The following is a 27,203-nucleotide window of genomic DNA, read 5'->3' on the forward strand; positions in this document are numbered from 1 at the left end:
AACTGATTCAACCCCTACACATTCTCCCCAGACGTATGAATAAAAACACCCTTTTGTGGTTGATTATTATGTTGCTGACCAAACAAGTAGAAAGGTCTCTTGGGATTTGGAAGATATTAAACTTATCTGTTGACAAATGTAGAACTCATATAGGGCAAAGTTTCAAGGACTCGCTCAAAGATTTTTTTCATGAAACAGTCTTTGATCTTCCCTGTTGGAAGTCAAAGATCTCCCCCTTCTCTAAGCCTCCACAGAACTTTATATCCACTTCTCTAATAACACTTTTATATTCCCGCTGGTATTATAGAGATATCCATATAACTCATCTCTCCTCTTAGAGAAGAAAAAACCCGGGCCCTAGTGCAGTAGGAAAATCCTCCATGAGTAGGTGGGCCAATAACTTGTTAGAACAAACATTAGAATCAGTGTCATAATAAAGGAAAAAATAAAAATAACAGATGGCTTGCTATTGAGGAAAATCCCACATAAGCTATTTAATAAAGTTAATAATGTTTAAAAATGTGAAATGAATAAGACATAGACACAGACCATCATAATTTATTAACAAAGTCTAAACAATAGAAACCATTAAACTATAGAGGGAAACAAGCTTAAAGTAAATCTGGCAAGAGACAAGAAACAGTCAAACATCAGTCAAATGAGCCCATTGAGCATATCCTTGATGAAAGTTTCAGAAGGGGAACAGGAAGACTCTTATAAATATTATTCATACAAGACCACATCATAGCAGTCACATAGTTGATTGAAAGGTAAAGAAAAGAAATGGCTGTTTGTACATTGTGTCCCTTCCTCTTAGACTGTTCACAACTTGAGAGCAGGGAATGTTATCTGCTTTGCTTTGTATCTCTAGAACACAGCACGGTGCCTGCCATATTGTAAGTACTTAAAAAAAGCTCACTGCTTAATTGACTATGCCATGATTTATCTCAAACGATGAGGTATATCTTTGTGGATACGCTTTTTTAAAAATTGTATTAAGCTCCAATCAGAGTAGCCTGCTGGGTCAGATTCTACATATAGTGAGTTAAAGTAGATACAGATGAGTCCTTGCCCTCTAGAGCCTTTTATAATCCAAGTGTTTTTATTTTTAGCAATCTTGAAATTGTCTAAAGTTCTAGGGTTGAAGAGGGGTGTGAATGTAGCTTGAGAATATTGCTTAAGAGAGAAAAAAGGAGTGTAGAGAACTCCACAAAGGCCACAGGATCCTATGTTGTTGAGAAACAGCATAAATACACCTGCAGAACAAGCCTTAGTTGAAGAAATCCTGAAATGAGAAGTACCCATAAAAAACAGGGGGGTGCTCGCCAAAGACAAACATCAGTCTGTTTTGCAGTCTTTCAGGGACCTGACCCTAGGTCTAGGAGCAAATTATTTTTCTTTTATCCTGTAAAAAACAAAAAAGACAAAGTTCATCTTCATGACAGGGAGTCAGCCTTAATCCCAGGATCAGTGAGGTGGTTCAGGTTGAAGGTACTTGGAATCAGAAATATTTTCCTTTGAAAGTAACACAGTATTATTTTCCAAAGAAAATAATGTGCTCATTTGGATGAGTTCCCTGACATCTTACATGCTACTTTTTGATCCTACAAATTCCTGAAATCCAGTATCCAAGCACTCTTTCGTAACAAATGTTCTATTCTTTCAGACTTAAAAAACAGTTCTGGTTTTGTTAAAGTCATAAAAACTCAAAAAATAATACCAATTGTAAAAACCTTGAAAAAGACAAACCATTATTTTATCCAATCTGCCAAGTAGTATTTAAGTGCCACTGAAATGTGTTATTAAAATAGCTTCATCATTATATGTAATGCTTGGTGGAAGGTTAACAAAACAACTGCCAGTAAATTACATATAATAAACAGGTAAAATAGTCCAGGAAATTGAATGGTTAGCCTTGATAAGCAAAATGTTGAAACTCTGCTCTACACAGTATTTTACTGAGACTGAGGCCCAAGTTAGTTTTTAATATACTAGATTGTCTCTCCTGGATTTGGTTTCTAGGTCAGTTGTCTTTTCAATGAGATCTTTCATGTTTCCTTCTATTTTTTCATTCTTTTGATTTTGCTTTATTAATTCTTGCTGTCTTGTGAGATCATTAGATTCTACTCTCCCAATTCTAGTCTTTAAAGACTGTTTTTCAGCTATGATCTTTTGATTTTTCTTTTTGATTTAGTCTATCCTTCTTTTCATGGCTTCCACCAAGTCAATTCTAGTCTCTAATTTGCTTATTACTTCATTTGATTTCTGAACATCATTTTCTATATGGGCAATTTTGTCTTTTAAGCCGTTATTTTCTTTTTGTATTACTTTCATTTCTTTTTCCCACTTTTCTTCCCATTTTTCTTCTATCTATCTTACTTGGTTCTTGAACTCCTTTTTTAGTTAATCCAGAACTTGTGACCAATTTCCTTTTGTTTTGGAAAGTTTGCTTCTGTTTGCCTGTTTGTCACTCTCTGCTGCTGCTTCTGTATTTTGCTCTTTTTCTTTCTTTTTCTCCATAGAAATTCTCCCGGGTCAAGAGCTTTTTTTTTTTTTTTGCTATTGCTTATTCCTTCTGCTGTTAGTAGATTGGGATTCCTGCATGCTGGTGGTCATTGCTTTCTTAGCTTCTGTCTCACAGGGCTTTGCCTTGGTACTATCTTCCCTTCCCTGTAAGAAGCCTGAATGAAGGCAGGTAGCTCTGTGACTTTCTTTGTGTAGTGTGGGCTTTAAAGTTTTGCCCTGAGACTATCTTCCCAGCCCATGCTGCCTTGGTTGTGGCCAGCTGCTCTGCTGCCCAAGGTCCAGGCTCCACAGCCCAGGTTTCAGGGTTTCAGAAGTTTCACTGCCAAGTCCTGGCACTGCCCTCAGGGGTAAGTCTGTAGTGCTTTCAGCTACCACCACCCCTGCCCTTGCTCTGAGTCAGGTCCATAGATGGTGTTGGGGAAGGATGATCAGCTTGTACTTTGATTAGTGTAGTTTCTCCCCCTTATAGCATGAGAATCCCCACTCATTGCCTACCTTTCATGCTGTGTTTAGTGGGAAAACCCCTTTACTCAGCCAGTTTTGATTTCTGTCCTTTTGAGATGCTTTGTAATGACTGGTTGGAAGGAGATTCAGAAGGCTCCTGCTTGGTAATGCATCCATCTTGGCTCTGCCCCACCCCACCCCCCACCTTTAATATACTAGAAGAAACTTGCATGGCACACAAATGTCATTTTCAAGTACAGAAATCACCTGCTAAAAACCCAGAATTCTAATTTTGGGTCCTCCAACTATGGATTACAGTGTTCCATATCTGATAGTTTATTCCCCTATCCTCTTTCTTATCTGGCATCCCCTTTCCCTAACTCTCTTCCTAGATATATCTACTCTCTTCTATCCATCAAATTACATCAGTTCCTGCCTCTATAATCATCACCATTTTAACTGTACTTTTCTTTTATTTTGAATTCTTTTCTTATTCAGAGAAGAAAAAAGAAGGCCTGAACATTAAAACAAGAACTTCCACTATACCGTATTCAGCGTGGGTTTTTTAAATGAATATTTCAAGGGCAGCTAGGCATCTCAGTGGATAGAGGTCTCAAGATGGATAGTCCTGGGTTCAAATTTGACCTCAGACACTTACTTCCTACCTGTGTGAGCCTAGGCAAGTCACTTAACCCCAAATGCCTAGATCTTACCACTCTTCTGCCTTGGAACCAATACACAGTATTAATGCTAAGACAGAAGGTAAGGGTTTTTTTTTAAGTATATTTCATGTTTATCATGGTTCTAATACAACATGTTAATGTCCCCTTCTGAATTTCCTTCTGGTTCCTTTCTTTGTTGTTGTTGCTTTTTAAATGATGCATTAATACTCTTTTCTTTCTTCGGTGGGGGGACCATTATCACTAAACATCTTCCTTTTCACCCCAAAAAAGCCTTTTATGTATATATGGGTGCTTATCTAGAGAGAGAAAGAGAGGGAGAAAGAAATAGTTGGAGAAGAAAGGGAGAAGAAGGGAGGGAGGGAGGGAGAAGCAAAACAAATCCACACATTGGCAATGTCAGAAAATGTCGGTCTCATTGTGCACCTCTAATCCATTATCTCTTCGCTAAGTGAAGAAACACGAGCTTCATCATTGGTCTTCTAGACCTTATTGATCATTGCATTAATTACAGTTATTAAATCTTTTACAGTTGTTTTCCATTGTAATATCAGTCCAACAATAAGCACTTATTATCTGCTTACTATGTCCCAGCACTGTGCTAGGCTGACAAAACTTTAATATCTCTTTCATTCTAGTTCACATTCCAACATAGGAGTCAGTTTGCATTTTAAAGACAAGAGCCTCAGTCTTTGTATTTAGCTACATACTATAATTGGCAACCTTTTTACCAGCCTTTTCTTCCCCTAAGTAACAGACCCATAGCTGATCGTTACTTAATGAAGTGAGGAATGAATCTGTGCCTTTAGTTTTGCACTCATGGCTCTCTTGCATACTCTGTCTCTTTTCACAAACATTGTTTCTTGATTTTAGGACCCGTTCGCTGTTTTGTGTCTAGGCCCCCTGTGTTAATTTGGGGCTTTAAGAGAGCTTTCTGGAAGACCCAGGATGAAGTAGCTATTTTACTGAGGATTAGAGAGCTGGAACGAGAGCTTCAGAACAAGTGGTGCGGGCAGACAGAAACCTGCTTATCAAAGGCAGCTGTCAGACAAAAGTGCAAGGAGTTTTCCTGGCTCTGGTTGTATTCTGCAGCTCAGCAGCTCAGCACACAGTCACCTTTCAAATGGCTCAAAAGGCCCCCATTTATGCCTCATTTCAGAATGTTCACTGATTCTGAAAATCCAAGTCTTCTCTCACCAAAAGGAGTGAGAACGAGAAAGCTGTGTATCAACCCATTGTCCTCTGAGTGGACAGCATTCTCACATCACCCACTTTAAAATTAAATTTGAAATGGAGTTTGCACAAGCAGAGTATTTTCTTCACTGCCAACATCCACACAATGGACCTTTTTCAACCAAGTTCTTGAAATGCTTCGACATTCGAGGGTAGTGTGACTCACAATCCTCTGCAAAGAATGCACACCCATCCTACCATGATCCTGCACTTGAAATCCTTTGGAAACAATACAATATTTTCTCTGTGTTTGGCCAGAGGGGGGAATATTTTAATTATACCTGTCAACTTACTGAAAGAAGCAGGAAGCCAAAAGAAAAGGTTCAAGTATTAGTGACTACGTACACAGTCTCTTGCATCCTGAGCAATGGCTGGGCACAAATCTAAGTCGGGCTGGAGGAAGACACGCAAGATGTCTCGATCAGTAGAATGGCTTGATATTCCTTTTGATTAAATGAGAATTGTGAAGGTTCCAATTCCCGAGACTGCCTTAACTTTGCTGTTGTTTTGTAGTTGTGTCCAACTCTTTGTGACCCCATTTGGGGTTTTCTTAGCAAAGATACTGCAGTGGTTTGCCATTTACTTCTCCAATCTATTTTACAGATAAGGAAACTGAGGCAAACAGGGTGAAGTGATTTGCTTAAATGACAGCTGGGAAGTGTTTGATGTCACATTTGAACTCAGGTCATCCTGACTCTAGGCTCAGTGCTCTGTTACTGAGCAGTCTTCCATGTGCCAAAATGTATGTATGTGTTGGCAGAGGGTGAAGAAAGTGAGGGAGAGGAAGAAAAGCAAGCATGTTTGTTTTAAAATCAATGACCAGAGCTAAATTGCACTGTGTTCCCCTCTTCTCCTCCCACCCAGACCACAGACATAAGTACACATTTGTAGGTATTAAAAACTAGGGGTTGGGCAGCTGGGTGGCTCAGTGGATTGAGAGCCAGGACCAGAGATGAGAGGTCCTGGGTTTAAATCCGACTTCAGACACTTCCTAGCTGTATGACCCTAGATAAGTCACTTAATTCCCACTGCCCAGCCTTTACTGCTCTTCTGCCTCCAGACTAATATACAGTGTTCATTCTAAGACAGAAGGTAAGGGTTTAAAGAAAACAAACAAACCCTAACAGGGTCAGGTAGATAACACAGTGGAGAGAGTCCCAGCCCTGGAGTTGAGAGGGCCTGGGCTGAGTCTGGCTGCAGATCCTTCCTCCTCTGTGATTCAGGCAACTCACTTAACCCTTGCTGCTCTTTTGTCTTAAGAACCGATCAGAAAGTAAGAGTTTTTAAAAAGAAGAAAAACCAAGATTTTTGGTTAAGACGATATGGAAAGGAAAACTAAAGCAAGTTTTGGACTTTCTGCCACTGAGTTGGAGCAAACAGCAGTTGGAAGGTTAGAGTGAAATGGATGGACAGCAAAAGGTGGGGGGAAGGGCAACTTAGAGTGACAGTTGCTCTCAGGACTCTTTTCCTGGCCCTTGGACTGTCTTGGGATAGCAGTGTTTCTATTCCTCAATTTCCCCATCTGCTTAAGAGGACTATCATTTCAGGGAACATAGAGGGAGCCATTCAACCATAAACGGTCCTTATCGGACCCCTGCTGGGCAACCTTGGTTGGGGGAGGCTTGTCCCTCAGGGGGAGTCCATGCTTACCTGCTCTGCAATATCTTCAACACCAATCCATACAGAAGGCATCCCCTCAGGCTATCATAGGTGGTCCATTTTTCAGAAACCCCAATTTTCAAAGATAGCCTCTCGGCAGGGACATCTCTCTCCTTTTACCTCACCAGCAGCCATATTCCCTCTCTCTTTTCAACTCCTCCATTTCCCTGTCACAAATCTTCCTTTATCCTCTGTTCTTCAATCCTCCCTACAATCCCTTTAATTATTATGGTTTTTCTTAAATCCTTTTTGTTCGATGACCCAATCACATGAATTCAGGTAGAGCACACAGTTGGCAACAATCCAGGAATAGAGGAACTTCTATCCTGAGACAGGGAGAGAGCTCTCCTTCCAGTCGGAGGGCCAGGAAAGAGAGACCTGGAGAGCAATTGTCACTCTAACTTGCCCTTCCCCCCACCAACTGTTATTGCTGCCCATCCATTTCACTCTAACCTTCCAACTGCTGTTTGCTGCAACTCAGTGGCAGAAAGTCCAAAACTTGCTTCAGTTTTCCTTTCTACAATGATGATAAAAATGATCATAGAAAAGTCTAATTCTCACACAGAAACTCCAACCTCAAAAGAATCCTAGAAAGACCAATTATAAAGAAATCTAAAAAAGAAACAGAATTAACAGAATTAAGCCCCTCCATCCAGTCTATAATGGCACAAAAATACAGACAGAAGACAGTGTTGGCAGGTACAGGGACCATGAAAGCCAAAATGAGCTCAGACAAACATGGAAGTGGCAAGAGAGGTGGGGAAAGGAGCTCACACCAGGGAAACCAGCCCAGTCTCCAGTAACCAGACCTGATATTGAAGGCAGGAATGGCTACATGGATCCAGTGCTCTGGGCACCTGAAGCTAGATACTGGCCCTGGCCTGTCAGAACAGAAGCAGGGGACAGAATCAGATCCAAAAGATCACTGCATAGGACCCAGCCATGCACTGCATTAGGCACAAGGAGTCCATCTCTCATCATTAGAAAAGGACAACTCAGAGTAGGGAGGTCAGCATCAAGAAGGCTGTGCTGGAGAGCTAGAACTAGGATGATCTCCAAACATTCCAAGGCAAGGAAAGGACAAACTCTTAAATAGGAAAAAGAGACCAGTCAAGGTCTAAGCCCACCAGGAATCATTAAGAGGCTAAGGCAAAAGCCAGGGACTGAGGCAGGTGGTGGAACTTAAGACTAGCTACTTCATCTATATTGAAGGCAGTTCTACTTAGAGGCCAGGATCAAACAAGCCCATCTCAATTCATCTAATAGTGAGGAAGGAGACTGGTCTAAATTCAAAACCCCAATCTAAGGGCTGAAGTTGAAAATATAAATTAAAAATGTTAAAATATCAAGCATTATGAAGAAATACTTCTGTAGAAGTAAATCATAAAGTAACCTCATAGCCTAGACTACAAACGCCTCCTTTCCTTTTTCAGAGAAAAACAAAAAAGAAAAAAAATGACCATAAGGACTATTAGACTGGTTATAGAAATGAAGCAGGATATAAAAATGAAATCATTTGGAAGAAAAAAATGGAAAGAAAAATAAATAGCTTAGAACAAAGACCTGATCTCTTAAATAATGGAACTTCCTAAAAAACAGAATAAGGCAAACTAGAACTCAGTGACACAATGAGACAATAAGGAATATTCAGAGTAAAAACTGAAGAAATTTTTTGAAATATGAAGTATCTAATATCAAAACAAACTGACTTTGAAAATAACTTGAGACTGTCTCATCTTTCTGGAGAACAAATTGAAATGATGCTTTTCAAAATCCTTCTGACCCAGAGGTGCCCCTACTAGCCATCTGCCTCCAAAGAGACGTGCTAGAGGAAATGGACCGAGATGTAGGAAAAGGTCTACAGTAGCACTTTGTAAGTGAGCTATTCAGGAGTCCAGGAGTCTCGGAATTGAATTTATATCAGATTTTTCAGCCAGCCCAGCTCTGATGTCCAGGGTATACAGAAGCACCCAGGCCAAGATAACGAAGATCAGGTCTTAATAACACAATGCTACATTTGGAGAGAAACTTGGTGGGACCACTATGAAGTAGAAACTGCATTCAGTCTAAGCTCACTTTCCCCAAAGACTGAGAAAATGATGATGATGATGATGATGATGATGATGATGATGATAATGGAGAGTGTATCCCCAAAGTTGGGGGGAGGTAAGGGGAGAATGTTTGCACCTTTGTTCTGGCTATATCTTTGAAGTAAAAAAAACATATTGATGTTCATTGAAATTGAGATGTTGATCACTCACAGGTGACTAATAGTTGGGGGGGGACTCAATTTGTAGAGCCTTGAGTTTGTGGGCTTAGAAAAAGATACCCCAACTGGGTCAGAGGTAACTCTAGAATCCTAAGAAGGGCAGTGAACCCGGAGTATACTTATTACATAAGCAAGATTTGAGGGGGGACTAGGCTAAAAAGAGGGAAGGAGAAGCAAGTGATAGAAATGGAAAAAAAGAAAAGAAATCGTGTAAATGCAACTTTTTAAAACAACTGATGAATAATATGGAAATAGGTCTTGATCAATGATACATGTAAAATCCAGTGGAATTGCACGTTGGCTATGGGGGTAGGGGGAGGAGGAGAGGGAAAGATTATAAATCATGTAACCATAGAAAAATATTCTTTTTCTTAAAACCCTTACCTTCTGTCTTGAAATCAATACTGTGTGTTGATTCCAAGGCAGAAGAGTGGTAAGGGCTGGGCAATGGGGGTCAAGTGACTTGCCAAAGGTCACACAGCTAGGAAGTGTCTGAGGCCAAATTTGAACCCAGGACCTCCCATCTCTCAAACCTGGTTCTCAATCCTCATGAAAGAATATTCTAAATTAATTAATTAAATTTTTTTCAATGAAAAAACTAATGAGAACAGAAAGAAGTTCAGAGGATGACACAGATAAGCAGGGAACCTTTGGAACTAATGTGTGGAATTTATTATATACTAATTAGCTATAAATGATAAGAGATTTATGGTTTCACATATAAGCCTCTTTTTCTTTTTTTGTATTTGGAAATATTCTTAAAATCCTAAGAGGAAAGAATAAAAATGGCTCTGATTTTCTGGAAGTTCAAAAATTCTTAAATTATCTTTCCTTGACTTGGGGGCAGCTAGATGGCACAGTGGCTAGAACACTGGACCTGCAGTCAAGAAGGTCCAAGTTCAAATCCAGCCTCAGACTCTTGCTAGCTATGTGACCCTGGACAAGTCATTTAACCCTCCTTGTCTCAGTTTTCTCATCTGTAAAATGAGCTGGAGAAGGAAATGGCAAACCAGTCCAGGATCTTTGCCAAGAGAACCCCAAATGGCGTCATGTAAGTGGAACACCACTGAAATGACTGAACAACAAATCAGTGGCGAAGGGAGGGGAGCCTTGGGAGCACTGACTGCAAAGCTGAACTATGGAAGGCTATGGATGCCCAGGTGCTTTCCAGACCCTTTGAACTTACAAGGCTGTAGGTTCTACTCCTTCACCTGCCATAAGGGAGGGGAAGAGTCCCCAAGTTTCTTCAATAGTGCTAAGGCAAAGAGGGACTATCTGAAGCTGACAGGGCTTTTGGAATGCCTCCATAGCACATGTCTTCTTCACCCTACAGTTAGCTGACTAGAATCAGTTATGGAATATCCACACTTGCCCCACATTCTTCCCGAGGCACCATGTCATCACAACACTTCCAGAAGCAGATAAAGCAGGCTTTTTAGTGCCTCCACATGGAGTTTGGGGATAGAAGTGACACCATTAGAGGCCCTTTGTGCATGCACTAGTCCCCCATTACTCAGTACCCTAACATTTCTACTACTTCCGGAAAGGATAGTTCAAAAGCCTACCCTATGGTTCTCCTATGGTCCAAAGCATCACTTCAAAGCTATCACTTCCGGGTATCTTTGGGCTCTCTCATGATAAGTCCCCTAGGAACAGGATGGGGTCTCTTTTGTACTTGTATCTCCAATGCTTGGCATAATGTGATTGAAGTGCAAAACAGGGGTGGGAGTACTTCGGGCAGAGTGGCCACATCAAACAGGGCAGAGGCCAGGAAAGCTTTATTGCTAATGACAAAGAGAGGAGGAGAATGGAGGTTGAGGAAAACAGCAGAGGCGCTATTTGCCCCTCACTTTATTGGCAGGATGCAGTTGGGAGTTGTGCACTCTGATCTATGGCCCAGAACTCCACGGGCTCAAACTTAGATAGTTTTGGACAAAAAGCTGATGTGGAACTAATATGAGACCGCTCTGTCATCAGTGAGTCGGGCAGTGGGGTAGCGTGAGCCATAGGGATGAGAGGATTCTCTGAACTGCTGAAAAGGGAATGACAAATGAAGGAGCAGAGAGGCAGCAAACAGACTGTGTCACACTATAAAAGTGGCTTGGGGAAAAGGAGAACCAGTCTCTGAGTCCACGGCTAAGTCTTAACCTACATGTATCCTAGGAGCTGGGGCCAAACTATTCAAACTGGATTTCACCAGCTCACAATAATAAGTTCTTAATAAATGCTTTTCCTTTCTTTTATTCAGAGTAGGTACTTAATAAATATTTACTAGGGGGCAGCTGGGTAGCTCAATGGATTGAGATTGAGGCCTAGAGATGGGAGGTCCTTGGTTCAAATCTTGCCTCAGGCACTTCCCAGCTGTGTGACCCTGGGCAAGTCACTTGATTCCCATTGTCTATCCCTTACCACTCTTCTGCTTTGGAACCAATATACAGTATTGATTCCAAGACAAAAGATAAGGGTTTTAATAAACAAATAAATAAATAAAAACAAATAAACAAATAAATAAATGTTTACTAGATTGATTTAAATTGGGTTTAAAAACTAATGAACTATATTATTAGAATCGCTTCAGACCAGACTTTTCTTCAATAAAAATAGTCATCTTTGATGAGGGACTCAACATGTTAATTGGATATTGAATGACCCAGATTATTTCTTTTGAAATGCACAGGAAGTCAAATAATGAGAACACTTGATGATGATGATGATGATAACTAACATATAGCATTTTGCACACATTATCTTATTTAAGTTCCATGATAATCCTATGAGATAGGTACAAGAGACACATTATGGAAGGAAGGAAGGAAGGAAGGAAGGAAGGAAGGAAGGAAGGAAGGAAGGAAGGAAGGAAGGAAGGAAGGAAGGAAGGAAGGAAGGATAAAAAAGAAGGAAGAAGGAAGAGATGTAGAATGAGACATTTTTGTTCTGTCATTTCTGTCATGTCTGACTCTATGACCTCATATGGGTTTTTCTTGGCAAAGATACTAGAGTGGTTTGTCATTTCCTTCTCTGAAATAAACAAGGTCAAGTGTCTTGTCCAAGGTTACACAGCTAGTAAGAGTCTGAGACTAGATTAGAACCCAGGTCTTCTTGAGTCTAAGCCCAGTGTCCTATCCACTGTGATACATTTTTTGACATGCCCAGTGAGAAAATTTGTTTTGCTCAAATAGAGTTTCCATATTTAGTAGAAGAGTTCTGTATTTTAATACAAAAATATACTAGTGAAAATATGAAATTTAAGACTTAAAAATTTAATAAGTAAAAATCAATTTTAAAAAATTGTTTTCATGTTCATTTATCCTTATAGTCAATGTGTTAATGATAAAGATGATCTAATAGCAGGCATAATCTTCGTTTGATTTGCATAAAACACATTTTCCTCAAATGAAACAAATTGGCTTCTCTCTGTCTCTGTCTCTGTCTCTGTCTCTGTCTCTGTCTCTGTCTCTGTCTCTGTCTCTCCCCACACACACTCCCTCTCTCTTCCTGGAAAGGAGAATGGGTTCTGATGAAACATTCTTGATGCTCATTAACATAAGACCACAATTCTGATGTAGAAGGAATCTCTCTTGTTCCTGTTCATAATGTTAGAGCCTGAGAATTTTGGAAGTAGGGGCTTCTGAAATGAGTGAAAGATCTTCCCAGTCAAGAGGGAAAAAAGGGAAAACTTGGCAGAGAAGGCCACTTCCCTCCCTCCTCTGAATGGTATCCTACAGCTGTCACAAATATGGATAGCATGGAACCTTTCAGACAAAAAGGGTTATTTTACTCAGATTATTCACCTCACATTGCAGGGGAAAGGAACTCATTTGTACTCATTAAAGGAATGCTGAAAGATTTGAAATGGGATTACATTCTATTATACTCATTGGAATTAAAGACTTATCTTGGAGATCATTCTTATATTTCTGCCCCCTGCTTCCCCAGCCCCCAAATTGGAATATTTGTAGTCAGGGCACATTTTAAGCAGGCACTTCATCAAACCGTTTGCAAATAAACATTTCAGAACTATAGGATTCCGTTTTGAACTTTAATTTTGTCTTGTATTTGATGTGTGGGAAACCCACGTGTCAGACAGTAAGTACCAACATAGATGGGCTTATTCTTCAGCAGAAATTAAAATTCAGAGAAGAGGGGAAGGAATGAACAACAAGGCACGTATACGTGTTGCACCTGAAATGCTATAGGAATATATAGCAACTGCCCCGAATGGCTAGAGGAATGCTCACGGCAGCACTATTAAACGTATTTATGATGGTTTATACAGGTCATTAGTCCAGCAGGCCAAACGTGGGTCAGATGAGCTAGGAATCAGAGACTCTTCGAGTTGGAAAGGACCTCAGAAGACTTCTAGTCTAACCTATGCTTAACCAAGAAAGCTTTCTACAACATACTAACAAGTTGTTTATTGCTTGAAGACTGTCAGTGCTAGGGAATCCACTAACACCTGAGGCAATCCGGTCAACTCTGGGATAACGGTAATGGTCAAGAAGTTCTGCCAGCCTAAATCTGCCTCTTTGAGCCTTGAAGTCATTGCTCTAAGTGCTGTCCTTTGAGTCTTGAAAAAAATCAAGGTAATAAAAGGGAGAAATTGATATGAGCTTTCTAGGGAATTTAGTGATCCCTGAATGCATTAGTCTTCATAGGTACATCTATTATTTAACCCCTTATCTGCATTTTAAAAAAACTCTTACTATCCATCCATCTTAGAATCAACACTGTGTAGTGATTCCAAAGCAGAAGAGCTGCCAGTTTCTAAACCTGGTTCTCAAACTACTGAGCCCCCCAAACCCCATCTACATTTGAGTAACCCTATTTTTATTATCCCTGGTTCTAGCATGAGATAAATGAGACAAGTCTCCAAATAGATGGCTTGATCCTACAATGTTTCCTTACTCTTTTGGCCTTGGGAAAGTCATTTCAAATATGGCAACAGTAGAGCCTGACAGTAACATTTTAGAATTTTAGAACTTAAAGAAACCTATAAATCACTTATTCTTATTTACAGATGTTGAGGAACTTGAGGTTCAGAAAAATTAAATAAATTGCTTAAGCTGGTTACATAGTAAAGGCAGGACTGGAACTGAGATGCTCTGATTAAAAGTCTACTCCTCTTTTCACTATGTCCTACCTCATCTGAGTCTCTAAACTCTTCGGCTATATGCCTTCTTGAGACTTGATGGGAATACAACCTAGGAGGCCACTTTAGTTACACTCAATGGACCTGGTCCATTCTTCATCTTGGGAGCCAAACAAGAGGGACCTCGGCATATAAGTAGTTCAGATTATTTACACATTCCCATTTTCCCTGTGGACTTACGTCAATGACTTCAGCTCTAGCACCTTTTCCTCTGGTGATCCATCTCTTGAGAGCTGAGGTTACAGCAGTTTCAACCATCTTAGGCATCTGATAAGATCTCCCATAGGACCAACACTGAACTAAATTGTTCAGTAAAAAAAATCTTTCTTTGGTCAGTTCCTTATTCCCCAACCACTCTACATTTCAACCTTCTGTATTGGCGACCCAGATATTTACTTACTACTTACAGCTTTGGGACTGTCACTGTACTTCGACTTTTCCACTTAAATCTTCATGCACAGGTGTCTTTGTGCAGAAAAACGCACAAAGACAATCGTCATCCTCGGTTCGAGAGACAACCAACTTACAGCTTTGATATCTTCACTAATGTGAGCCTTGACAAGACTGATTACTCAGATAATGCTCTTCATGTTTTAATTTTAACTGTATTTACTAAAAAATTAAATCACCTGTCCAGTCCACCCTTTCATTCCTCATTTCATCAGGATACAATTTTTTCCCTTGGTTATTTGTTCAAATGTTTAACAAACATTTTTAAAGCAAGTATTATACTAGGGTTAGGAACTTTATTTTTTATTTTTAATCCATTACATATTATAACAAATTTCCACACAAGTTTTCCTAAGTTATGTGATTGAACTTATCTCCCTCCCTTTCTTTCCCCCTCCTAGTACTGACAAATGATCCAATCTAGGCTATACATGTATCATGCAAAACATATTTCCATACTGTTCACTTTTGTGAGTAATATTATAAAACCAAAACGTCTAAACATAAACCCAAATAAAGAATTGAAATATCACGTATTTTCAGCTGCATTCTGACTCCAACAGTTCTTTCTCTGGAGGTTGATACCATTCTTTGTCATAAGTCCCTCAGAATTGTCTTGGATTATTGTATTACTGAGAGTAGCTAGATCTACCAGGGTCAATCACTCCACAACAATGTTGGTTGTTTGTTTTTTTTTGGTTCTGCTTATTTCACTGCATCAGTCCATGCACGTTTTTCCAGGTCTTTCTGAAATCATCCTGGTCATCATTCCTTACAGCACAATAGTATTCTGTCACCATCATATACCACAATTTGTTCAGCCATTCTCCAATTGATGGACATCTCTTTGATTTCCAATTCTTTGCCACCACAAAAAGAGCAGCTATAAATATTTTTGTATAAGTAGGTCCTTTCCCACTTTTTAAAAATCTCTCTGGGATATAGACATAGTAGTGTCATTGCTGGGTGAAAGGGTATGCACTGTTTTATAGCCCTTTGGTCATAATTCCAAATTGTAGGGTCAGGAATGTTAAAGCAAAAATAAAGGTTTTTTGTACTTCAAAGTTCAGGTATTCTAATGAAATGTGAATACAAATATATTTAGTACAAGGTAAGTAAGAGTTTCAGAGAAGATATTCCCAGAATATATAAAGGAGAAAATACCTATCTAGGGAAAATTAGAATGTATAGAGGTATTGGGGAAAATTACTCAAAAGACCTGGTAACTAAATTTAACCTTGAAAGAAGAAAAAGATTCTGAAGGAAGGGATGGCAGACCTGATGATGGCTTATACTGATGTATGGAGTCAGGAGATAGTAGCAGGTTCTAAAAACAATTAGTAGTTTGGAATTATGCCCCCAAAGTCACTTGACTATCTATACCAGGAGTCCCCAAACTTTTTACACAGGGGGCCAGTTCACTGTTCCTCAGACCGTTGGAGGGCCAGACTATAAAAGAAAAAACTATGAACAAATCTGTATATTCTGTCTGGGATAGTGGAAGCTGCAGCGCTGGCTGGGATGGGTCAGTCACACCTTGCACAGGTCCATCACTGCCACCACTATACCAGGCAGCAATATACACAGTGCGGAATCCCCTCCCCCAGATCGCCACTGACCTATTCCACTGTGCAGCCACATAATCCTTTGCGTGGTGCCTCGTTCTCATTCAGTTACTCTAGGAACAATGCACCATGCAAAGGATTATGTCATTGGAAGTAGTACTGTACATGAGAGATGCTGCGCTTTGGGGCGCTGCCAATTACAGTACTCCAAGAACACAGGATGTGGATGCATCCTGTACTCCTCTCATTGAGCACCAATGAAAGAGGTGCCCCTTCTGGAAGTGCAGTGGGGGCCGGATAAATGGCTTCAGGGGGCCACATGTGGCCCACGGGCCATAGTTTGGGGACCCCTGATCTATAACCTTTGACCCAGAAAAACCACTATTTGGCTTATGCTCCAAAGAGATTAAAGAAAAAGAAAAAAAAAGAGTCAGATGGGAAAAATATTTGTAGCAGCCCTTTTTGTAGTGGCAAAGAATTGGAACATGAAGAGTATCTCGGAATTAGAAAGTTGCTAGCTAACATAATGGAATTCTATTGGGCCAGAAGAAATTACAAAAAGGTATGATTTCATAGAAACCTAAGAAGACTTGTATGAACCGATGAAGAGTGAAGTGAGCAGAACCAGTAGTACAATTTGTACAATAAAAACAACATTGTAAAGACAAACAATTTTGAAAGATGTAAGAACCCTTGCAGGTTCTGGAGGATTGTTGATGAGTCATACTACCAACCTTGTGAAAGAAGTGATAGATACTGAATGAGATACTGGACATGGCCAGTGTGGAGACTTATTTGCTCAAATATACATTTTTGTTTCCCGGGATGTTTTTTTTTTTTAATAAAGGTTGAGTGGGAGAGAGAAAGAAAATAAATATTTGCTAAATGTCTTTAAATTTCAAAATACTCTTTCAAAAAGCAGTAGTTCAATTTAGCTGGAAAGGAGAGTACATGAAAGAGAGTCATGAGAATTATGGCTGAAAAGAAAGACTAAAGCTAGAAAATTTTGTACTATTTCTGGAAGCAACAGAAAACAACACATTCAAAAACTACAACATGAACATGAGAATGAGGTTTCTGGAAGATTATTTTGGAAGTTGTGTAAAGAAAACTGGTGCTACCATCAACAGAAATAGTCAGAACATACTGTAAACCTCAAAATTTCTTAGACTTATAAATGTTGGAAATTTCACCATTGGGAAATTTCATACTTGAAAAATTTCCTATTGATAGTGGGTCTTGACTATTGGAATGTGAATCCCATTGGCATGGGAGGTTCCTTCTCCTTCCCTTCTTAAGATTACTTTAGGACAGAAACCCTTTGCTGAACAATGGAAAGGACTTTGACCTATGCTTAAGCATAGAACAGGAATTTCTTTGAGTCATGATTGATTTTAGAATTGATACAATGGAGATACTTGGAATCAATCTCCACCCTACTCAGTCCTAACAGGATTGAGGAAGGGCTGCAGCCTAGATCAAAATTTAATTATTCCAATCTCTACCCTACTCAGGTTAACAGGATTTAGAAAGGGCTGTAGCAAAGGAGCAAAGATTTAATTATTTGAAAATATGACCTTCAACAGACATGTGCAAAGCCTCTGGGCGGTCCTGGGTTAAGCTAGAGCCTCCATTGGCACAGGGAAATTGATGGACAGTGATTGGTAGATGTGAGAACTGAGGGGAGGCAACTTGGATGGTTTCCTTAAAGATCAGGGGGGTCTGAAGACTCGAGGTGGTTGAGGAGTTGGTCGGAGTGGTGGCAGTGTACTCTGAGAAGCTTGCTCTGAAGGAAGCTGAAGGTGGGGGCCTCTGAGACTGTTTCCCATTTTGGTCACGTGAGTAATAGGGACTGATCTCTTTTCTTTGCCTCAGCTATCTAAGGCTTGGGCCTTTTGGCCCAGCCTAAACAGAAGGGGTATTTAAGCCCTATTCCCTTCTCTCCCTTTTTCTCTCTCTCTATCTCTAATTCCTTTCTTCCTCCTATTGTAATTAAACTCCATAAAAGATTGACTGCAAACTTGAGTTTTCATTAAGGAATTACATAGCTGAATTCCTTGGAGACCTTAAATTAATATATATTAGTCTTTTAAAGTGATTTCCTTGTCACAATACCGAAGACTGACAAAAAAAATGGACTTGTCCCACGAATGGCCATGGGGCTTTCTGTCTACCTACTGACGGAGCTGGGCAAATTGAAAAGAGACAGAATTAAAAATTGGTGAAACTGATCCTGGCTGAAAAGTAGAGTTCAGAGAAGTAAAGTGGGGAAAGGTCTTTCTCTTATTCTCGTATTTATCTTATTCATTCAAGGCCTTTGCTAGAGAAGCAAAAAATGATGACATGCACTTATATGCAGTAAAAGGGGGGCATTCAAAGATTTGATTTCCTGAATCCCAACCTCTGACATCAAGAGAGGTTCTTTAAGAGATAGAGACAGAGACAGAGAGACATGGAGCTGAAAAGCCTCACTATTGAGACTTGGGGATTGAGGAGGCTTTCCACTGATTCTTGAGTTAGGATTCTGGTTCTGTGTGCTTAGTCAGAGTACAGTCTGTAACCAGTACCATGGAAATTATAACTGAATGTCAGAGCTAAATCCAGCAAAGCAATTAGCTAGTCACAATGCCTCACCCAATGAGGGGTAATTCTGGGACATGGTGTGATGGGGCTTATGTTGTCAGAGGTGTGAGTTGTCCATACACACATATTCTTCTTCCTCGTATTTGATCTCTGTACTTGCTCACTCTCCTTTGGTGGCTGGAAGAATGTGTCCTAAATTTATGAGTTAGGGATGTTCTATTGTATATCTTCTTGCTATATTATTCCAGGAACTGACTTGGCTCTGAACTAATTGTTTCCTTTGGCTTACAACTGAAAGATAAACACATCCTTGGGGGCTTAAGAGGGGGGAGTAAAGACTCAAAAGGTATTCTTGAGCTGGAATACTCATGCTTCCAGAAAAACTTAACTAAAAAGTGAATGGGAGAAGGGAAGTTGTTTGTCAATAAATATTTATTAAGCTCTTAATATGTGCAGGACACTGAGCTAAGCATTGCAGCTACTAAAAGAAGCAGAAGACAGACCTTGCCCTCAAGGAGCTTACTATTTAATGGAGGCAACTACAGGCAGACATATATGTACAAATTGTCTATAAATAGGATAAATAGGAAATAAGTAAGAGAAGGAAGGTATTAGAAGTAAGAAGGGTTAGGAAGAGTTTCTGGTAGAAAATGGGATTTTAGTTGGGACTTAAAGGAAGTCAAGGAAGTCAGTGGTGGGAGATGAGAAGGAAGAACATTCTCCAGATGGTGGAAAGCCAGAGAAAATGTCCAAGGCCAATGTCTTGTTCATGCAAATGGAAACTAGTGTCACTGGATCAGAGAGTACATGGTGGAAAGTTAAAAAAAGGCAGGAAAAGTAGAAGGGAGCTAGGTTACTAAAGGCTTTGCATGACAAATGGAGGATTTTGTATTTGATCTTAGAGGCAATAGGGAAACATTGGGGTTTTCTGAGTAGGGGAGAGACATGGCGGGAACTTCACTTTAGAAAAATCACCTTGGTGGCTGCATTCAGAATGGAATGGAGTGGGGAGAGATTTGAGGCTGGCAGAACCACTTGCAGGCTGTTGCAATTTTAGGGGGGAAGGTGATGAAGACTTGAACCAGAGTGGTCTAGTAGCTAAAAAGGATGCTGCAGTGTGGTTCACTGGGGACTGTCATCCAGGAAAGTTTGTATTATTTCAACAGAAAAGATCTTTGGAAATTATACTGTCCTTATCTTAGGGGGAAAGTCTGGCTTGCTTGAGCTCAATTTTCAGATTAGGAATGTGTTTAAAAGGGAAGATGGAAATGGACAGAGTCCAAGTACATTTGAGTAAAGGATTAAAGAACAGAAGTACTAATTTTGGATGAAATTCTTTTCGATTCCCTGGGATACATTTTTAATATAGTGATGAAAGTTTCCTAATGAACTCTGGCAGCACCTCTATACCATATTTAGAGCAGAAAAGTGAGCGTGGGGTTTCACACTGTGTTTCAGAACAGGCTCAGGGATGGTTAGTGTAAGTAGCCAGTATGTGAGCCTATGTCGAGAAAGGGAGGGAATGAAAAACCAGCTGGGTGGGGAGGCAGAAGGGGGAAAGGCAGGGAGCTAGAACATCCAAAGCAGAAATAACGGCAAAAGTATGCCAACTAAGAGTCGGCGTACTTCAAGTACGAATTGCTATGAAGAGAAAAAACTTCCCCTGCATTGTACAAAGATGGTTACGACCTCTTGACATTCTGCTGCTGCCTTTTTATGTGGTTCTTCCACCCATGGAAAAAAAAAGATAAAGGAGTGCATGGAGTTCCTTCTGACTTCCTCCCTCTTTCTGACAGTGTTGTTCTTTTTTTACTGTAGGCCTTACTTAGCAAAACAAATGGGTAAGTACATCACCAAAGACCCAAGTCTTCCACGCAGTTATGATTGCCGGGCTCACTGGAGGGAGGGCTGCAAGGGTTCTTTATAGCATACAGCTTTGTTACTGCACAAACTCAGCCAAGCTTATAAAAAGTAAACTGGAGCTTTGAGGTTCAAGCAGGGTCAGGATCCAATCAAAGCCCTCCCCCCAAACCCTCCTCTTAAGATGTGGGTGATCTTCCTGCTGTCCCAGCTCTGTGGCATCCAAAGTTACGTCCCGTATAGGCATTAGAATATACGAGGACAAGAAAATCCTCGTCAGGAGGATTACTCTGACTCCTTGAAGGTGTCCAAGGATTTCCCCCTTCGCTATATTTACTGGATTTATTATATTTACATAGTCTGCTTTGAGATGTAAATCTATTTTCATGGTTTAGATAGTCTGCTTTTTTCTCCCTCCTCCTAAGAGTCACTAAAAACTTTTCCCCTTATCTGCAGATCTCCAGATCACCCCCCAATGGATTGAGAAAGAAATGTGAACAGCCTCAGGAAATCACCACCCAGCACAGGCTGCTAAAGGACTGTCCAAACCAGCATAGAGTCCACACCAAAGGCTGAGATATGATGGAAAGGGAAAATCATGTGATTCAGGGGAATGAGTCACAGTTCAAGTTCCTTTGCATGATACAGAAGCACGGGTACCATTTTCAGGACCTAAAGCTACAAGGATGAAATGAGGCCCGGGGCCAGCAACACTAAATTAACCACCTGCCCCTCCACCGTCCGCCCACCGAGGGGGAAGACCCTAATGCAGGCCAGAGGGCCCTTAAGAGATGCTAGACAGAATGAGGCGTCCATCACTGGTAGCTTCCCAGGATAACTAATTATTCTTTTTAAATGTTATGATACCTTCTGTCTTAGAATTCTTATTAAGATAGAAAGTATGAGTTTTTTAAAAGGCTGGGTGACAATGGATAGAGCACCAGGTCTGTAGTGGGGAGGACCTGAGTTCAAATCTGACCTCAGACACAGGTCACTTCAGTTCATTTGCCTCGCTGTCTTAGAGTTCTTACAAAGACAAAAAGTAAGTTGTGGTTTTTTTTGTGTTATATTTTATATTTTTTTTTTATATTTTGTTTTTACCTCTTGAAGACTTCATGACAACAGATTGGCACCAGTGGTCTTGGCCACCTAAATTCCCCACCTGTGTGCCTCATGGCAGCTGTACTTTAAGTTCATGCTTACTCTTTCTACTGTACCTCAGGATGCCTTTTAGGCAGATGCTTATGTTTTGAGCTAATTATGCCTATGGCTAGACACTGGCTGACTTTATTATTCAAGGTAAACTCACCGGTGGGGGCTTATGAACTCTATTTTAAAGAATGTTGACCACCCTTAAACCCCAAATAGATATAGGCACTCTACTATCAATCAATACACATAAAAAACACAACCAAAACCCTTACCTCATCTTCCATCTTAGGATCAATATTTTAGATTGGTTCCAAGGCTAGGCAATGGAGGTTAAGTGACTTGCCCAAGATCACACACCTAGGAAATGTCTGAGGCCAAGACATTCCTCTCCAGACCTGCTTTCTCCATCCACATAGCTGCCTCCAATATATATATTTTAAGTAGCTATTATGTGCTAAGCTCTAGAGAGACAAAGGCAAGCAAGAGGCAGTCCCTGCTCTCAAGGAGTTCACAGTCTAATGGGGAGACAACAGGAAAACAACTACTTGTAAACCTGTGAGCATCAGTCAGAGGGGAAGTGGATCCCTGTCCAGCCCGCCCCTTTGGGATGATGTCCCTCTGGGTCTTTATCTGTCTAGTGAGTGTGTCTCTGCTTCCTACTTCAAACTGCTTGACTCTCCAAACCATCAACACTGAGTAGAGTGTTTCCTAGAGGATAAATAGCTCTGCTGAAACAGATAAAATGAATAAAAGCCAAAAATCTGCCTCCCTTCCAGCCTTCTGGTAGAAGCACTGGAGTCACACTCCACAAAGCTGTTCCCCACCTTCAACTTTCAAACTGTCCCCAGGTCTGTTCTGGTTTTTAATAGGCCTGCAAGGAAATAACCAATCTCTTCCCAATTGATGGCCAATCTCTCCTTTCCAATTCAATCAGAGAACTTTTCCCACACGTTGTAAAGGGAAAAACAAAGCATGCAGTGCTCTTACACTTTGTTGGCATGTGTTATATACCCCCTACTTTCTACATTACCTCAACTAGCCTGGAGAGAGGGGAAAACAAATTTACTCCCTGCCAACATACTTCTTTGGGGTCAAACTTTAACTAACTCTTCTTGCCAAATACTTTCCAGAGTGCTGAAGCAATGAATGTACTATAAAAATCTAAATGTAACAAGCTTTAAAATTGCACAGTCTTTTAAAATCATTATTTCAAATTCTTTACCGTCTAAATTTTGGCTTTTAAAAAATTTTTTATAAAAGCTCCAGTCATAGCATTCTAGTTATGACTCTGACAGAATATATTCTCCATTTCTTAAATTTTCAGTTCTCTTCAATAGAGGTTTTTCATTGATGAATTTGATGATTGTTACCTATGAAAAGTATATAGGTGGGGGCAGCTGGGTAGCTCAGTGGATTAAGAGCCAGTCCTAGAGACGGGAGATCCTAGGTTCAAATCTGGCCTCAGCCACTTCCTAGCTGTGTGACCCTGGGCAAGTCACTTCACCCCCATTGCCTAGCCCTTACCACTCTTCTGCCTTGGAGCCAATACACAGTATTGACTCCAAGACGGAAGGTAAGGGTTTAAAAAAAAAGTATATAGGTACTCTACAAATATAATTTTTATATTCCATAACTTGATGATGTGAAAAAGACATCAAGAAAGCAATCAACAGTAATCTGTGAGAACAGCCCAAGGTTGGAGACTCAGTTTACCTAAAACATATGTTCAGTTTCAATGATGTCCACATAGGGAGTTTATTAGTTATGCTACCTGTTTGTTTGTTTGTTTGTTTTTTAATTAAGTTCTTAGCACGGATCAAATAAGCAAGAGATGCAGAACTTTTTCTTGCAGCTGAGTTTTTTCAAGTCAGTAATTATGGAAAGAGTACAGTATGTTTTCCCAAGACATTTAGGGAAGCTTTCTTGTCTTTCTGTTTGATTTGGAGGGCCAGAGTTTCCTTGCCAAATAGGCATATCTTGGCTTGCTTTGCCAGGGTTACTGCCACGTGGGAACATTAAGTTGGTATTAAATATTCAAAGCAAAGAACCACTGCCCCAAGTTCTCTCATTTAACAATGACATATTCTCTATAAGTAAATAAGATACCCAAGTCTTGACTTTCAGCACACAAGAAATGTTTTTCAGAAAGTCCTTTGAAATGCAGTCTATCTCACTGCAACCAGACCCGGCTGCAGGGCATCAAGCAGCCATGCCTCCTGCTGAAAGACTCCCAGTAGAGGCGATAGCTTTATCGGACGGAGCCTCAATAGAGCAGCTAAGCTGGACCTTCAGGCCAGACTCAAAAATAAGCTAAATGGTCACATGCTGTTCCTCTCTGCAAACACAATATTAATAGCATGCTGTTTCTACAACCAACCTTTGGAATGCTTTTGTTTTGAAAAAAACCAAACCTGCTGGACCTCCACATCAAGAAACGCTGGGACATCTCTACAGTGGAGAGGACCACAATTCCCCCTATCTACTAAACTCCCTAATCACTCGCCTTAAAGGAGGGGAGAGGCACAGAAAAAGATGAAGGCTCTTGGCTACGAAGTTATAAATGATTTCCATCACTTTTTCCCTTCTTTCCCGTTGTCTCTCCCGCCCCTACATACAATAGATCAAATCAAGGATCTCGGGTTTGATGGATAATGCCCGTCCCCCATCCGCACTCTTTTTTACTTTCCCGGTAACTGTTACTGTGAACTTCCTAAAATGGGTGTCTCTCGGTCTGTCTGTCTCTCTGTCTGTCCCTCCCCCCCCCCCCCCGCCCGCCCCATTTCCTTTCCTTCCAGTCCAGTCTCCAGTTGAAACTATTTGTCCTCTATGGCAAGTGAGTAAGTGCAGGTACTTGGTGGAAGAACAAGAGGTCTCCCCACAAACCCAGGCTTTGCCAACAAAGGCACACTTTCTGGACCAGAAAATGTGTATAGAAGTGCGTAACAGCAAGGCACCAAATTTCCTCCAGTACTGCCCAGCTCAGGAATGGGGCAGCACACATACCTGGAGGCTTCCACGGGTCCAGTAATCTGGAAAGTCTTTGTTTTTGCCACCCCTTTCTCAGAGAATTCTACCCCAGGCTAAGGGCTAAGAACAGCCTCGAACACCTTTAATCCAACCACCCCGAAACCCATCCGGCCATGTACCCATTTTGGCGGCGGCCACCACCGCAGCTGCCACTACTGCTGTCTCTCCTGGCCCACCTGTGGCTCTCGGAGAGGAGGCAGGTGAACGGAGAACGACGGAGAGCGCCTCTTACCGGAGAAGTCAGTGAGGGCTGCGATCTCTTTGGTGCACACCAAGAAGGTACAATAGAAGAGGCGAAATAGTAGCACAGGATCTACCTGTCTCCGGAGGCTGGGATGCTGCTGGGGCGACGTGAGCTGCCACCGATCCCGCTGAAACATGGTGCGGAGCGAGCAGAGAATGGGGAGCCGGGCGCTGGGAGGGAGGGCGCGCCCGGGCGGGGGGTAGGTGGGTGGAGGACAGAGTCACATGGCGGAGATGGGTCAGATGCCAGCTGCTCTCCTCCCACCACCCTCCCAGCTCCCCACCGGGGGCTAGGGAACCTCTCTTCTCACTTCAGACCCGGGCTAGGATCTCCTCAAGGGACAGGGGAAAGGAGACCAGGGCGGAGCGAAGATCCAAGGGGCGGATCCACGTAGTTTCCCCAAGAGGAAATCGCAGCAATTTACTGCTGCGATAGAGGAAACTAGGGGCGTAGGGGGTATGGGAAGGTAGTAAAGAAGAGGAATTTGGAGAGGGAAGGGAAAGAGGAGAGAGGGAGAGTAAAGAAAATGGAAAAACTCTTTCTGTACGACCGAAGAGGGACCAGCCTTTCCCCAAGCTGCCGGGAGAGGAAATCTCCTAGCAGGCTGCCCCAGCCCTGTGTGGGCTGGGCAACTTGAGCGCCTACGGTGCCCTGGGTCCCCCAGTCCGAGTGTCTCCGCCCCTAGAACTCTCCACTTAGTCTCCCCCCTTCCCACTAGAGGCATCAGAACACTGGTCTTACACTTGCCTTCCTTCCCTTCTCCAGATAAATGCGCCCCCTCTTTTCCAAGGGCACAGGGGAGCCGTGACGCACTTATCTGCAAGTCCGCAGGGCCAATCTAGAGGAATAAACTAAAGATTGGAGATTCAGGCGCATGCTCGCCTCTCTTGGGGTGATGGGGATGGAGGACAGGTTTCGGTTCACAGGTTGTGACCGGTCCCAGAACTAAGCGCAAGGACTGGACGCACGGTTCGAGGGATATGCCGTTATTAGCTCTGAAGCAGTAGATACTCTGTTTTATGTTTCCTCCGAGCACAGGCTTAGGCAACAATGCTAAAGAAGCTTTAAAGGAACTTTCCTTTTAAATGTCAAATACTTTGCGCACTTGCACTAACACACACACACACACACACACACAATCTGTCTCTATAATGCATTAGCCTCAGCCTCAGTAAATTTAACCTATCGAAAGGGCGGTGTGATACTGCCATGTAATTTATGGATGGAAGTGTGGCTCCGACTCTCATCCGGCCATCGAAACCCCAACCATTTAGGGGAGATCCTCTCCAGCCGGGACTTATGGATAGGCCGCTGAGAGGGGAGTTTAGACACATTGTGTTCTCCAGAAGGAAGGTTGCCAACTCTGTAAGGTGCTCAAAGGAGCAGTTCCAGGGCTGTTGCTGCCGCCGCTCCACCCAGATCACAATGGTGAGAACGTGGCTAAAATGAAAAGGGAAGGAGATTGGGATTTAGAGTCCAAGCCCAGGAGGGAGGAGTGTGTGCCCAAGGAGATGAGAGTTTGTCGTGGAGTCACCGATTCAAGTAACTGGCGAGAGAGAGGAAAGAGTGGTGGGGAGGAGAGAGAGGGGGAGGAGGGGAATCACTTTTAAAACCCATTGAAGCCTTATTTTCCAGACCAGTAGTCCCCTGTTGTGCTCTCTGTTTATGCTGGTGTGCAGCCCAGAAGAGGTGGATGGATTCAGTTATACAAATCATATTGTTGTTAGTGGTTATTTTTTGTTGAAATTCTGTTTCCCATCCTTTTGATTAGATCCTCCCCCTCTTACTCAACACACCAATTGAGGAGCTACAGGCTGGCTAAATAAAAAGACGACACTAATTATCTCACTCAATAGTTTAAAAATATCTTTTAAGAATTTTAGAAACTTTTCAAATGAGCAAAAATCCCTGGTGCTTCCTCTCTCCTCATCCCTTTATCCTACTTATTCTTTATGAAGTGGCTGACTTGAGTTGGGGATTCAAACTAATAACCACCATCACTGGTCCTTTCCTTCTCTGGGTTTGTTTCCCCATCTTTAAAACAGTTGCTTTATCTCAGGTGATTCTGGCTCTAAATCTTATGAAACTATGATCACTACATCTTCACTAATCTTAAAAACCCTCAATTTATGGATGTAACCCTTGTCTCAGAAATTCTCATAGAATAGGAAGAAACTACAGAACTCTTTTCACTTTTCTAGGTTGTTGTCCTCATAAAGATAAGTTGGGAAATTTAGAACTTGACACCACATAGATGTTGCCTCCAACTTCCCTTGAAAACATAGTTCATAAAGCTTAAAGAATGAATATATTTATTTATCTATAGGTCATTTAGGGCTTAAGCAGAGTTTATGGGAAATAA

General features: G+C 41.3%; 1 protein-coding gene across 4 annotated transcripts in view; it reads right to left on the reverse strand.

Moving 5' to 3' along the window:
• The window catches only part of EVA1C (eva-1 homolog C), an 81,387-nt gene extending 55,764 nt beyond the window's left edge, over nucleotides 1–25,623 (reverse strand). For 2 of the 4 annotated variants that reach the window (XM_007493289.3, XM_001377517.3), the window contains exon 1: nucleotides 24,830–25,623. In XM_007493289.3, the coding sequence (XP_007493351.1) occupies nucleotides 24,830–24,977 (148 nt within the window). In that variant the 5' untranslated portion in view covers nucleotides 24,978–25,623. The remainder of the gene's footprint in view (nucleotides 1–24,829) is intronic. The other 2 variants (XM_016433169.2, XM_007493290.3) reach the window with 2 other exon arrangements.
• Between the last annotated feature and the right edge of the window lie 1,580 nt (nucleotides 25,624–27,203).

Source organism: Monodelphis domestica, chromosome 4, assembly GCF_027887165.1.
Source record: "Monodelphis domestica isolate mMonDom1 chromosome 4, mMonDom1.pri, whole genome shotgun sequence".
Lineage (NCBI taxonomy): Eukaryota > Metazoa > Chordata > Mammalia > Didelphimorphia > Didelphidae > Monodelphis > Monodelphis domestica.